Consider the following 13,613-nt stretch of genomic DNA (forward strand, 5'->3'; position numbering starts at 1 on the left):
GGGAGAGGATCTATGGGGCCAGCCTGAGGGAGATTTAGGAGAGGATCTATGGGGCAAACCTGAGGGAGAGAAGGAGATAGAGAGGAGAGGATCTATGGGGCCAGCTTGAAGGAGAGAAGGGACTTAGGAGAGGATCTATGGGGAAAACCTGAGGGAGAAAAGGAGATAGAGAGGAGAAGCTTTTGTGGGGCAAGCCTGAGGGAGAGAAGGGGAGAGGAGAGGATCTATGGGGCCAGCCTGAGGGAGAGAGGAGAGGATCTATGGGGCCAGCCTGAGGGAGAGAAGGGGAGAGGAGAGGATCTATGGGGCCAGCCTGAGGGAGAGAAGGGGAGAGGAGAGGATCTATGGGGCCAGCCTGAGGGAGAGAAGGGGAGAGGAGAGGGTTTATGGGGCCAGCCTGAGGGAGAGAGAAGGGGAGAGGAGAGGATCTATGGGACCAGCCTGAGGGAGAGAAGGGGAGAGGAGAGGATCTATGGGGCCAGCCTGAGGGAGAGAAGGGGAGAGGAGAGGATCTATGGGGCAGCCTGAGGGAGAGAAGGGGAGAGGAGAGGATCTATGGGACCAGCCTGAGGGAGAGAAGGGGAGAGGAGAGGATCTATGGGGCCAGCCTGAGGGAGAGAGAAGGGGAGAGGAGAGGATCTATGGGACCAGCCTGAGGGAGCGAAGGGGAGAGGAGAGTATCTATGGGGCCAGCCTGAGGGAGAGAGAAGGGGATAGGAGAGTATCTATGGGGCCAGCCTGAGGGAGCAAAGGGGAGAGGAGAGGAACTATGGGGCCAGCCTGAAGGAGCGAAGGGGAGAGGAGAGGATCTATGGGGCCAGCCTAAGGGAGAGAGGAGAGGATAGGAGAGGATCTATGGGGCCAGCCTGAGGGAGAGAAGGAGAGAGGAGAGGAGAGACTTTTGTGGGGCCAGCCTGAAGAAGAGAAGGGGGATTGGATAGGAGATGTTTGTGTGGGGCAAGGCTGAGGGAGAGAAGGGGAGAGGAAAGGCCGATTGTAACTACTCATTAATTTTCATGCTATAAGGGTAGATTTATAAAGCCCCATCACATAGTTTCATAGTAAAGCATGGGTATCCAGCTATATACTATAATTATATACATATAATTTATGAAACAAACTAAGAGAAGGGCTGGATTCCCACAGATTATCGCATTCCATTTTAGGCCAGTCTAAATGTTCTATCCCTACTCCCGCGTAACGGGGTGAGCTCCCATTACTTGTCCCAGCTTCTGCCAACCTAGCAGTTCGAAAGCATGCAAAAAAATGCAAGCAGAAAAATAGGGACCACCTTTGGTGGGAAGGTAACAGCGTTCCATGCGCCTTTGGCGTTGAGTCATGCCGGCCACATGACCGAAGACGGAGACGTCTTCAGACAGCGCTGGCTCTTGGGCTTTGAAATGGAGAAGAGCACTGCCCCCTAGAGTCGGGAACGACTAGCACATATGTGCGAGGGGAACCTTTACCTTTAAATGTTCTATAAATGCAGCCATTGAGTCTGGCAGACATTGATGAATAAAGAACACGATATGAGCAGTGAAAAATTTGATCCTTCAGAAGACATGAACAAGGTTTTATGCAAGATTGTGATTACTTACTGCAGTTTCAGTTGGGAGGAGACAGCATTGATTGATGTCTGGCACAGGTGTACTTTTGGGACAGGAAGTCTCCTGGATGGTGTATTCTACGAAGGACGAAGGACCAAAAACCCACTGTAGAAAGTCATAAACTAGAGTGAGTTACATTCTCTGCAGGAAATGTTCCCCATAATCTTTAATAACTCGAAGCCCTCCAAAGAGTCCCCATAATTCTTATTACCAGGAGAACTGATAGAACACTGTCAGCTATTATCAACAAGGGGACACTAAAATATTCAGTAAGCAAATTAAAAGTAACGTTGTAGAAAGATCAGTCAAACCCATGTGGGAAACTAGATGTTTCCAGGAAGATCACTGGCAAAAAAAAAATTAAAATCTTCTTTAAGTCAGATTTCTGCAGACTTTGAGCATCATTCCCAACACTTCCTTTGGCAATGAGGTAGAAATCAGCTACCCTCTTCTGGAATTATTTCTGTTATTATTTTCAATTTCTACATTTCCCATCAACCCTGGTCTTTGCAGTACTTTCTATATAAATCAAGCATACAGCATCAACTTTCTTGCTCAAAAATACTCTGTTTCAGCTTTACCTGTGAACTTGCTTTGGTGACATCAAGAACGGCAAAATAATGTTTGTGGTTATTTTCAGCATTGAATTTGGCCAGGCTCTCTCTGGCTGCTTCCTGAAAACTGTCTTCCGAAGTGTTTCTACGCTGTGGACAGTCAGGACAACCAAATACAGAATCTTTAGGGGGGAAAAATATCATTTCCAAAGGTGAGGCAAGGCGTTTGAATATGAGCTTCTACATTTAAATCAAAAAGCTTCGATCAGCTTGAAAATTAAGCTTCCCTATCAAACCTGTAGCTCATCAGGGTCATAGTTGTTTAGCAACCTGACAAACCCTCAGCAGCACAGAGCCAGTGAAGCCTGTCATTGTGAGCGGGAACAAATCTGAAGGCAGGAACCAACAAGAAAAGAATATCTTACAGCTCAGGGTTGGATTGTGGTCAGGGGTGGATGGGCATGGCCACCTACTTGATTTCCGACACCATGGTGAGGTGGCGGCTTTTCACCCTCCCCAGGCTCTGGAGGGTTTTCTTGAGCCTCCGGGAGGGTGAAAAGGGCTTCCGGAGGCTCTCAGATGCCAGAAATGGGCCCGTTTCCGGATGTCCGGTACTTCTGCTAGGCCCATTTTTTGTCCTCCCCAGGCTCCGGAGGCTTTCCTGAAGTTTCCAGGAGGGTGAAAATGTGCTCCACTGGGCTCTGGAGGCCCTCCAGAGGTCAGAAACGGGCCCATTTCCAGACTTGTGGGAGGCCCATTTTCCCCCTCCCAGAGTCTCCGTGCACTTACCTCGCATCCAAAATGGGCCACATAGAGACTCCTGGGAGGGGCAGGGCTGGGTGGGCGGGGTCATCCAGTCCTTGTAACTACCGGTTCGATGAACCGGATGTACAATTAACATCCGGTTCGCCTGAACTGGTCCGAACCGGCTGAATCTCACCCCTGATTGTGGTGCTTTCTCAGCTTGTTGGTTTTGCTTGTAGATGTTTCGTTACCCATGACCTTCTATGCTTTCTTGTACCAGCCAGCAACAGACTGGAGCACCCCAAAACAAACTCAATTAGTTTTTTTTTCTTCTGTTTAATTGTGTCTGATTCCTGGAGGCTGCCTGGATAAGTCCCTGCAATTGTCATTATCCATCATCCATTAACACCCGATGAAGGAAATGCCTCTATCTAAAGTTCAAACCACATTTGCTACAACTTCTAGTTCACACAAGTCACTCTCTAGCTGGCACAGTCAGCCATGTTGGCAAAGCTTGAATCATCCACTAAATGCCTGCTGAGGTTCACATGTACTAAACTGCAAACGAATCAAGTGGGCCGTTTTGCAGAACAGACTGAGGCACAAACTATTCTTTAATCTAATGAAGCAACAAAGGTTTCCTAGCAATTTTTCCTCATTTCCCAAGGTTTGTACTGTGTTTCTTTCAAACATTCATACTCATAACTTTATCATGGAGGGTCAGTTTTAGGAAGCTACAGTATGATGCAAGACAGGAATGAGAAACAATTTGTCCAAGTTAATATACCTTTCGACAACAGTTTTTATTAGATTTTTGATGTCAGCAGAGGCTGTACCTCTTCTATGCTGACAATCACACAATGCATCATAAACTGGCTGAAAAAGGTGATTTGGGTCTGAATAGGAGTTGTTTTTATTTTAATTTGATAGTGCAATTCAAAAACCAGCACGGAAATGCAGATGTAGTTAGTAGAAGATAACATCTTGTAGTAGTAAAAATGCTGGCAGAAAATGAATACCTTTCCTGAACCGTTAGCAAAAGTAAGTGGATTTCACCGCTGGTGTAGCCTAAGATACCTGGAGCAATGGAACAAGGCTTTAAAATTTAATTTTGGGGCTTCTGAATCTACTTTTAAAATTTCATTGGGGATATCTGTAAAAATTGCAAGATACATGTGCTCGGATAGATATTTTTGGCAAGCCTCCATGCAGCAAACGTGGAAAATACATACGAGGGCGTAAAATGCAGTCACTTCTGTGCAAGAACGAATCATCTGTTTTCCTGTTGAATCTAAGTATTATTTCACAATAGCCAAAAACCTGGAACAAAAGAAAATAGTGTGTTAGTGCTACCCATTTCTTTTACCAATGATTCCATGACACATAATCAAAAGCTGGATCTTTCCCATACCTTAGACTCAGGATTACTTTCCTTCCATAATGTTTTCCACATCTCTACAGCACCTACATTTCTTCCTGTGATTTTGTATGACCCCAATGTCTGTTTTATTGCACTGCAGAATATATTAGGGGTTACTAGGAAACGCTCATTCGTGCAGCACAGGTGATCGATCCAGCAGACATGATCTCAATTCCCCCTGATCTACTTCCTGCTTTAGAGCAAACTTGAAAGGCCAAAGGCCAAAAGTATCAGAAAATTAGTATACTTTTAGGAGGATTCAGAGAGAGAGAGAGAGAGAGAGAGAGAGAGAGAGAGGGACAAAGAGAGTGCTAAATTAAGAGATTGAAGGTGATGTGAATGTTTTGTTTGACAAGGAAATGGAGGGGAGGAGGGGGCAAGGATCACTTTGGTACCCAAAAGGGGGACATTTAGAAGAAGGTCAAGAATTGGTTCCTTTCCTGCCATGGTGTAGACATGGAAGAACCCGTTTAGGTTGCAGGAGCAGATTTTGGATTGAATGTTAGGAAATCTTTCCCAAGTGTACGAGCTATGGAACAGTGGGACTGGCCAGCCAAGAGAAAGTATGAGCTATTTCTTTTTTTTGTTGTTGTTCAAAAAAGTTTTATTTTGACATTCTTATCCAATAACATATCGAATAACATATTTAATGTACCATCATATACAATTAATCGGATCTGCCCGGTCACCACCCTTTTCCTTTTACTCTCCTTCTCTACCTTCTTCTACTTTCCATAACCGCTCCATGGCATAGGGCCGGGTTACTTACGGGACCGCCTGCTGCTACCGAATACCTCTCACCGTCCGCTCCCACAGAGAGGGACTCCTCAGGGTGCCGTCGGCTAGGCAGTGCCGTCTGGCGACGCCCAGGGGAAGGGCCTTCTCTGTGGGGCTCCCACCTCTGGAACGAACTCCTCAGGACTTCGTCAACTTCCGGACCTCCGAACCTTTCGTCACGAGCTCAAAACACACCTATTTATTTGCGCGGGGCTGGGTTAGTTTTTTAAATTTATTGGTTTTAATGGGGTTTTTAGTATTTATATTGTTTTAATAATTTGGCTATTTAATAAGTTTTTTATGTGTTATTTTAAATTGTATTTATATGTTTGCTTTTAATTGCCTGTGAACCGCCCTGAGTCCTTAGGGAGATAGGGCGGTATATAAATCTGAAAAATAAATAAATAAATAAATAAATAAATAAATAAATAAATAAATAAATAACCATCCTCCCCCTCTCTTATCTACATCCTCTCCTCTCTCCCTACTCCTTTCTTCTCCCTCTTCCCCTCTTCCTTCCTTTCCTCCTCCTCCTCTTCTCTTTCCTCCTTCTCTCTTCTACTTCCTTCTTTCCCATCATTCTAAAATAGTAGCCAGGCAGGTCCGATCTTACATTAATTATACATCTTCAATCATCTTTGTACATTAACTATCAATCCATTTTCTGCCCCCTCCCCCTCCCTTCCCCTTCCTCCCCCCACCCCCCAGGACTTCCGAGAACCGAATACAGGGTATAAAACTAACAACAAAATTAAAATCTAGCACAAATCATAATCCATAGTCATTCCTTAAAACCTCCACTCCTTCCAAAGACAAAGAAGATACTTTCTTCCAATCCATTATATATCAGACCATTCCACTCCTAGAGTTCTCAGAAGTTTCCGATTGAGTTAGTGTTTATTCTTGAATAAAGTACATAGTTTTAATATCCAACCTTCATCAATCAATATCAAAACAACGTTCCATCTTCCAATATTCACCAAGGTTCTTCTAAAATGTCTTTCTTCCTAAGCAGTCTCTCAAAAATAGTTCATATTTCCAACTTAGTTTCTTTAATTTTTCTGTCCAACCTTCAAGGGTAAGCAATAGTCCATCTTTTCACATCTTTAACATTTATATACACAAATAATATTACAAATATCCAAAGTATCAATTGTAGTAATTAAAATCTTCACTTTACCTTACTTATATCAAATAACATTATTAAAATTACACCTATAACTTATCCAAAATATATCTATTATAACAAGTACATTCTAATTAACATTACATCCATCTCTTAAATATAATATTTAATCCAAATTCCTAAATTTTACTATCTATCCTCCAAAATTAAACAATATTCCATCTTCCTATTCCTTTATACCTTAAATATATCAAATAGTACCCCTAAAATTACACATTTATATCCACAATAAATCAATTACAAAATTAACCATAATCATATATAATAAAGTTAAACATTCTCCTCCCTTCTTCTGTCTTACACATTTTCACCATCTATTCACCATTCAACTTAACATCTGTTAACAAAGAATTCCCAATCTTTAATACATTAGTATAAAAATCTCGTGCTTTACAAATTGTGTTGAGAAAATACTTTCTTCCTTTATAATTCAGTGTTAAACCAGCTGGAACCTCCCATCTAAAATATATCTGATGTTTCTTAAGCTCATCCACCAGAAAGGCAAATTCTTTTCTCTTTCTTAACATTTTAGGAGGAATTTCCTTCATCATTATTATATCTTGTCCTAATATTTGAAATTTATTTTTATAAAATGCTTGCAAAATTCCATACCTAATCCTCTTATTTGTAAAATAAATAACCACATCTCTCGGTAAACACTTCTGCCTTGCCCACCAAGAATTAACACGATAAATTTTTCAATATTAACTTCAAAATCTTCTGGTTCCACTCCTCTATCTGAGCAAAGGGCTGAATAAAAATCTGTTTCAAATTTGCTTCCTTACACTCTCTTATTCCTCTCACCCTTATAGCATATTCCATTAATTTATATTGTAATATAACCCTTTCTTCCTCTGCCTTATCAGCCTTAACCTGAATATCATCTATTTTATTTTCTAAATTCAAATTAATTTGAACTTCATCTATTTTCCTTTGCAAATCTGAATTAATTTGGTTAAATTCATTCAGTCTTTCTTCTGTCTGTGTACTAGATAACAATAATGGGGTAATTGATTCCTTTAATTTTTTCATCTCCCTACTCTGCTCTTCCACCAAATCTTTAAAATCCAGTATTTCTTTCTCCATTTCATTAAATGTTTGATCTATTTCTGAAAGATGAGCCTCCATAAGCTCCTGTAAAAAATTCCTTAGACTTTCTTTAATATCCTCTCTCAATCTCCGTACCTGAAGTGAAGAAATTTCCAATATTTTAGAAGTGGTTAAATCTCTTTGCTTAAAAGCCATTTTTAAACTAAGTAATATCAAGAAGAAGAAAAAAAAAGAAAAAAAAGGGGGGGAATAAAAAGAAAAAAAAACCAATAAATTTTTCTTCTTAAACACTGTAAGAAAAAGATAATAAAAAAAAGAATAGATTTTTAAAAAAAGAATTCCATTAAAAAAAAAATCTTGTTATTTTTTCTTAAAGGTTCCACGCCAGCAATTGTAATCAGCATTTCCTTAGCTTTCACTTTCAAAACACAAAACGCCATCTTTCTTCATCTCCACTCCACTCTTAAATACAAATAACTTCTCTGTCAGGGAGTTAAAATCATCTTACAAACAAATGCCAGCCCTCCTGCTTTCGGCTCTTTCCGTGTTGACAATTTATCAATAATCCTCTTCAGTCACAGAGATGGACGCTGCGTTTTGCTCTGCTTCTGCAGAGGCGTTCTGGATTCTGGAGCTTTTTTTGAGCTATAGCAGGAGCGTTCCCATCAAACCACCAGAAATCATTCTGGGGCTTTTCTTGGGGGCTCAACTTCAGCTCAAATGCTCATCATCCCCCTCCTTGCCCGAGGGTAGAGATTTACGAGCTGTTGACTGCAGATTAACGCTGTCTAAACAGTTCTCACAGAATCACAAAGAACGGGCGGACTGAGATTGCCCGCCATTTAGCGCAGCGGAGCCACCCGGAAGTCCAGTATGAGCTATTTCTTGAGTTCCTGCACCGAGTGGAGTTTAGGTATGATTCACGTGTACAATCCCATTGACTTGAAATGGCACCTTGGTGCCCGGAATTATGACGAACTCAGAGATGTCAAGGAACCAGTAGTAAGATGGGAGAAATGATGAAGGCTATTGTGTAAAAACGGTTTTGTTACCGCATGGCAAGTGGGTGGAGTAACTCCCTCAGCCAAACTTTGCAAACCAGTTTTTACTTCTTTCTAAACCCCATTGGGAGTTTTGTTTTTTTAAAAAAAATAAGTACATTGATTACTTACTGTATTGTGTGGCTCTCTAAACTCACACTCTTTCCAGGATTTCCCGCTCCGGACATGGCATTTGGTTTCGAGCACATCCAAAACAAGGTTGAAAACAGACTCGTCACCCTGTTATGGACAAAGGAAAACTCTTGAAAAGGCAAGACAGGTTGTGAATCAACTTGAACATGTTAGATGACAATGAATTAACCTTCAAATCGAAATTCAGAAAAAGACAGGAAATCATCTGATTTTCACTTGATGTCAAGAAACGAACTCCATTCTCAAATATATCCAGAAACTTCCTTGAACTGGGCAAGGATGTCCAATTAATGTAAATTATATGCCATCAGGCATAGTTGTGTTTGTCTTGTGATACAAGACTAATATCTTTTTTACCAGCTTGTCGATATTGCACACATGCCAAAAAGGTTTGCAGCTCTGGTAGGATACTGCAATGCTGCTTCTTAGTCTCCGATGAACGGGGGCAGATACTAGATGAATCTCTCAATATTTTAATGTTCTATGGATCACTGCATCTGCAATGCATCTTGGGAAATGGGTTAAACTCTTTTCTTCCTTCTTTAAATTCCCTTCCCTGCATTTGAAACAGCAATCATCTACTTCTTTGAGAAGCTTAAATGACACGGGACCAGTTCTGTTGGGGACTTAGGCAGCAAAAGACCGTAGCATATTGGAACTTTGTATGCCAAGAAATTTAGATGGAACCAGGAGTAAAATGTAAAATTTGTTACTATTGGTTCTGTGGGGATGGCTTGGTGGGTGGGGGGGAGGGCATAATGTGACTGGATAGGCATGGCCAACTTTTTTTTTTTAACTTTTCAAAGCATTTTTTCTACAACCCCTTCAGCCGAAGAGATTGTAAAAAAAAAAATATGCTTTTAAAAGCCTCTGATGATCAGGCAACACAGCTGGGATCACCAGAACCTTTTAAAAGTTTTTTTTACAGCCTCTTTGGCCGAAGAGGTTGTAGAAAAAATGCTTTGAAAAGGTTCCAACAATCCCAGCTGAGCTGCGCGATCATCGGAGGCTTTTTTTAAAACTTTTAAAAGCATTTTTCAGCTGGGCATATGGGGGAAGGGGGGGCAGGGATTTTTGCTACCGGTTCTCCAAACCACCCACTGCCATCACTACTGGATCGGGTGATCTGGTCCGAACTGGGAGCATTTCACCCCTGGAGGGAACCTGTCATGCCCCCATCGGAGTCTGAATCTGCAGGGGAAGGTGAGCTGGCACAAAAGCCGACAGAGATTGAGAAGGCATCTCCGTTGGCTTTGGAAGAAATTGGGGAAGGGCAGAGTCAGTCCGGGCAAGGCTTTTCAGGATTAGAAAGGCTTGCAGTCAGGGCAGAACAGGAGAGTCAGAGCTCAGGCGAAGAGCAAGGATCACCCCCTCCTGATCCTAGAGCACGAAGAGAAGAGAGAAGGCAAGAACAATGCAGACTGAGCCAGCTACGAGGGAGGAGAGTGCCCCGCCTCCCCTTCACAAGGCACACCTGGGGACTAAGATGTAAGGAGGTGCTGGCGGGAGGGGCATTTGTCAGGAACAAGCGTTGAATCTGTGGAGCCTTGTGTGCACTTGCCAATGCCTGGAGATTACTGTGGGGCTTGCCCGATTTGCCTGCTTTGCCGAACTTCTTGCTCCGGTTACTGTTTGGCTAACCTGGCTTACTGGACTACTCGCAGCCAGAGGCTGCTGAAGGTGCGTGTGAGAGCTTTGCTCCAGGACTTGTAGTAAATGTGGGGATGTTTGGGGGCAAAGTTGGAACAATAAAGGGGAGTTAGACCTGTTCTCTGGCTGTGTTGCTTTCATGCCATGCCCTGGGTCATCACAGAACCCGTGTCCACAGAATCACGGTTTACTCCAGATGGATTGTTACATGTGGCAAAACATTTATTTTTAAACCTAGCAATGGTGAATATATTATGGAACCTGATCTCAAATCATTAATTTAGAATGTCTTGGACAGATAGTACACTGTCCCATTTTAGAAAAGAGGGTGGAAATGACCAGCAATAACAAGAAATATATATTAGTTGCTTGACTCAGTCTAATGGTAAAACTGTCCCTACTTTGAGTATGTCTTTTATTAGGACTACCAAATCTAGACCACATCTCTTGGGTACCATCAAATGATTTTGTAGATTCATTCCTGCTCAAATACATTAAAGCTACCGTGATTGGACACCAGAATGGCTGCTGCTCAGTGGAAAGAAAGGAAAAAAAATTAGCAGAAGGAGGTCTTACCTCGGTAACTTCTTGGGCATCAAAAATGCGCTGGAGACCAAGAACGTAGCCTTCTCTCCGATTTGCATTGAGTTTGTTGAGGGCCACTTCTGCAGCAGTCCTTACCTCCAAAGAGTTGCATGATGGGGAAAGGAAGAGAGGAAGTGGAACGGAAAACACTGCATGAAACAGCTGTATCCCAATTAAGAATGAAATTAAAAGGGCCATTTTGGAAATTTTTGGGGAATCAAAGAAGACAGCAACTAGAGTTGTACTGAGAGAGCAAGGTTCTGACAGAGCTTAGTCTATATATACTTTGAAATCAATAGCTAATATTTATTCTTCTGCATGCGGTGTCCCTCACCTTTAAGCTTCAACCTGTGAGGCAATGATTAGATGTGCATATCTTGGCAGATTAATTCTTACCAATGGTCATATCCTTGAATTTAAACAAGTTTCACTGTGCCTTCCTCTCTCTTTTTTTTTATTTGAATTTATATCCCGTCCTTCTCCGAAGACTCAGGGCGGCTTACATTGTGTTAAGCAATAGTCTTCATCCATTTGTATATTATATACAAAGTCAACTTTTATTGCCCCCAACAATCTGGGTCCTCATTTTACCTACCTTATAAAGGATGGAAGGCTGAGTCAACCTTGGGCCTGGTGGGACTTGAACTTGCAGTAATTGCAAGCAGCTGTGTTAATAACAGACAGACTTAGTCCGTTGAGCCACCAGAGGCCCCTTCTTTCTTTCTTTCCTCCCTCCCTCCTTCCCTCCCTTTGTTTAATTTTGAGAGACATAGGACCCAGTAAAGTTGACGATACTTTCCGTTGCTAAGTGAGACATTTGTGAAGTGAGCTTTCCCTCATTTTACGACCTTTATTGCCACACTTGTTAAGTGAACCGTGGCAGTTCTTAAGTTAGGAACATGGTTGTTAAGTGAATCTCGCATCTCCATTGACTTTGCTTATGAGAAGGTCACAAAAGGTGATCACATGACCCCAGGAGACTGCAACCGTTATAAATATGGACAAAGCATCCACATTTTGTTCACGTGGCCATGGGGATGCTTCAATAATCTTGTGAAAAAGGGTCATAAGTTACTTTTTTTTCATTCCCGTTGTAACTTTGAACAGTCACTAAACAAACAACTGTTGCACATGAGACTCAGCAACACGTACAGGGAAAAATGTAGCCTGCTTTGCGATGTTTATTAATTAGATTGATTCTTCCTCTATTCTTGTATTGTTGCAATCTTTAGGGACTATCATGCCTTGGCTTGGTCCATGGCACAATAAACAGATTGCTGACAGGGTTTGTGCAACTACAGATCCTCTGATATAAAAAGTAAATTCCAGAAGTTCAAAGGAATATTTGTTTTGTTGTAGGTCTGGGATTTTGAATCAGTTGTCTTGATTTCTGGTAAGGAAAAATAAATAGAAAATGAATGATTAATGGAGAAAATAGGTGAGAAAGATGATCCAAAATGAGGAACTCAAATCTGAATCAAGGGGTAAAATAGGGTGAAACTCCCAACATCGCAAAGGGTAATGACAGGTAGAAAGGGACATTTTGCATAAATTTAAGGGTGGATCTCAATACACTGAATTCTGATGTTTTAAAAAGAAATGAAGGCTTCTCATCCCTGCTACAAATGGGCAGAGATCAGACTACATTCTTTTCAGTTACAGAGGGTTGTGAGGCTCATTAGTCAGAAAATGGCTGATTCCATGGGTACATTTGCTAAAAAATGGCCGCCATTGGAGGTATGGCTGTTTGCTAAGCATCCATAGATGAAAAGACAAATTGGGAAAGTGTCAATCAAGTTTTCAGTCTGGTCCTCTGTTGGAGCGGGAAAATACTCTCTCCTGATTGGTTGTTCGGCTGAGCAGTTGACTATAAAAGGACTTTAAGGGGCGTGCATAAGAGCACAAACGTGCCTACCGTTTCTGTCCTATTGTTTCTTTCCCTATATATATATATGCTTATACTTCCTTGTTTCTCCTCATATATATGTTTATATATTATATAATCTTTTTGTGTTATGCTTGTGTATATTGTTTTGACAAAATTAAATAAATAAAAATAAAATAAAAATAAATAAAAGGAGCTGTGTCAGCCAGAGGGTTCAGTTACCTCACAGGCAGTAAATAAAGAGCTGTTAGAAGTCACTCAGGCCTCGCCTCCATTCATCGCCCAGAATTTAACAGTAAATGTTAAGTTGGGCGATTTTATTTATTTATTTATTTATTTATTAAATTTTTATACCGCCCTTCTCCCAAAGGACTCAGGGCGGTGTACAGCCAGGATAAAACTCAATATATATAAAATTAAAACCAGAATTTAAAACAAAGCAAATTACAAAAAAGGCCGGTAATTAAAAATTTAAATTTAAAATTTAGAAATTTAAAACCCCAAAACAGTAAAAACCCCAGTTTAAAATATTAAAACTATTATGCCAGTCCCGCTTGAATAAATAAGTGTGTTTTTAGCTCACGACGAAAGGTCCGAAGATCAGGCACTTGGCGTAGGCCAGGGGGAAGTTCGTTCCAGAGCGTCGATGCTCCAACAGAGAAGGCCCTACCCCTGGGGGCCGCCAGCCGACACTGTTTGGCAGACGGCGCCCTGAGCAGACCTTTTCTGTGAGAGCGCACGGGTCGGTGGGAGGCATAAGGTAACGGCAGGCGGTCTCGTAAGTACCCGGGTCCTAAGCCATGGAGCGCTTTAAAGTTGGTAACCAAAATCTTGAAGTGCACCCGAAAGACCACAGGAAGCCAGTGCAGACTACGCAGCAGTGATGTTACGTGGGAGCCACGAGCGGCTCCCGTTACTACTCGCGCAGCTGCATTCTGGACTAACTGCAGCCTCTGGGTGCA

At 41.8% G+C, this 13,613-nt stretch overlaps 1 protein-coding gene across 1 annotated transcript in view; it reads right to left on the reverse strand.

Moving 5' to 3' along the window:
- Positions 1 to 11,004, reverse strand: part of LOC131201334 (uncharacterized) — a 31,035-nt gene extending 20,031 nt beyond the window's left edge. The window contains exons 1-5 of the mRNA XM_058189154.1: positions 10,758 to 11,004; positions 8,511 to 8,618; positions 4,138 to 4,225; positions 2,189 to 2,343; positions 1,599 to 1,712 (exon numbers count right to left, since the gene is read on the reverse strand). Coding sequence (XP_058045137.1) covers positions 1,599 to 1,712; positions 2,189 to 2,343; positions 4,138 to 4,225; positions 8,511 to 8,618; positions 10,758 to 10,964 — 672 coding nt within the window. The 5' untranslated portion in view covers positions 10,965 to 11,004. The remainder of the gene's footprint in view (positions 1 to 1,598; positions 1,713 to 2,188; positions 2,344 to 4,137; positions 4,226 to 8,510; positions 8,619 to 10,757) is intronic.
- Between the last annotated feature and the right edge of the window lie 2,609 nt (positions 11,005 to 13,613).

This window comes from Ahaetulla prasina, chromosome 6 (genome assembly GCF_028640845.1).
Source record: "Ahaetulla prasina isolate Xishuangbanna chromosome 6, ASM2864084v1, whole genome shotgun sequence".
NCBI classification, from domain to species: Eukaryota; Metazoa; Chordata; class Lepidosauria; order Squamata; family Colubridae; genus Ahaetulla; species Ahaetulla prasina.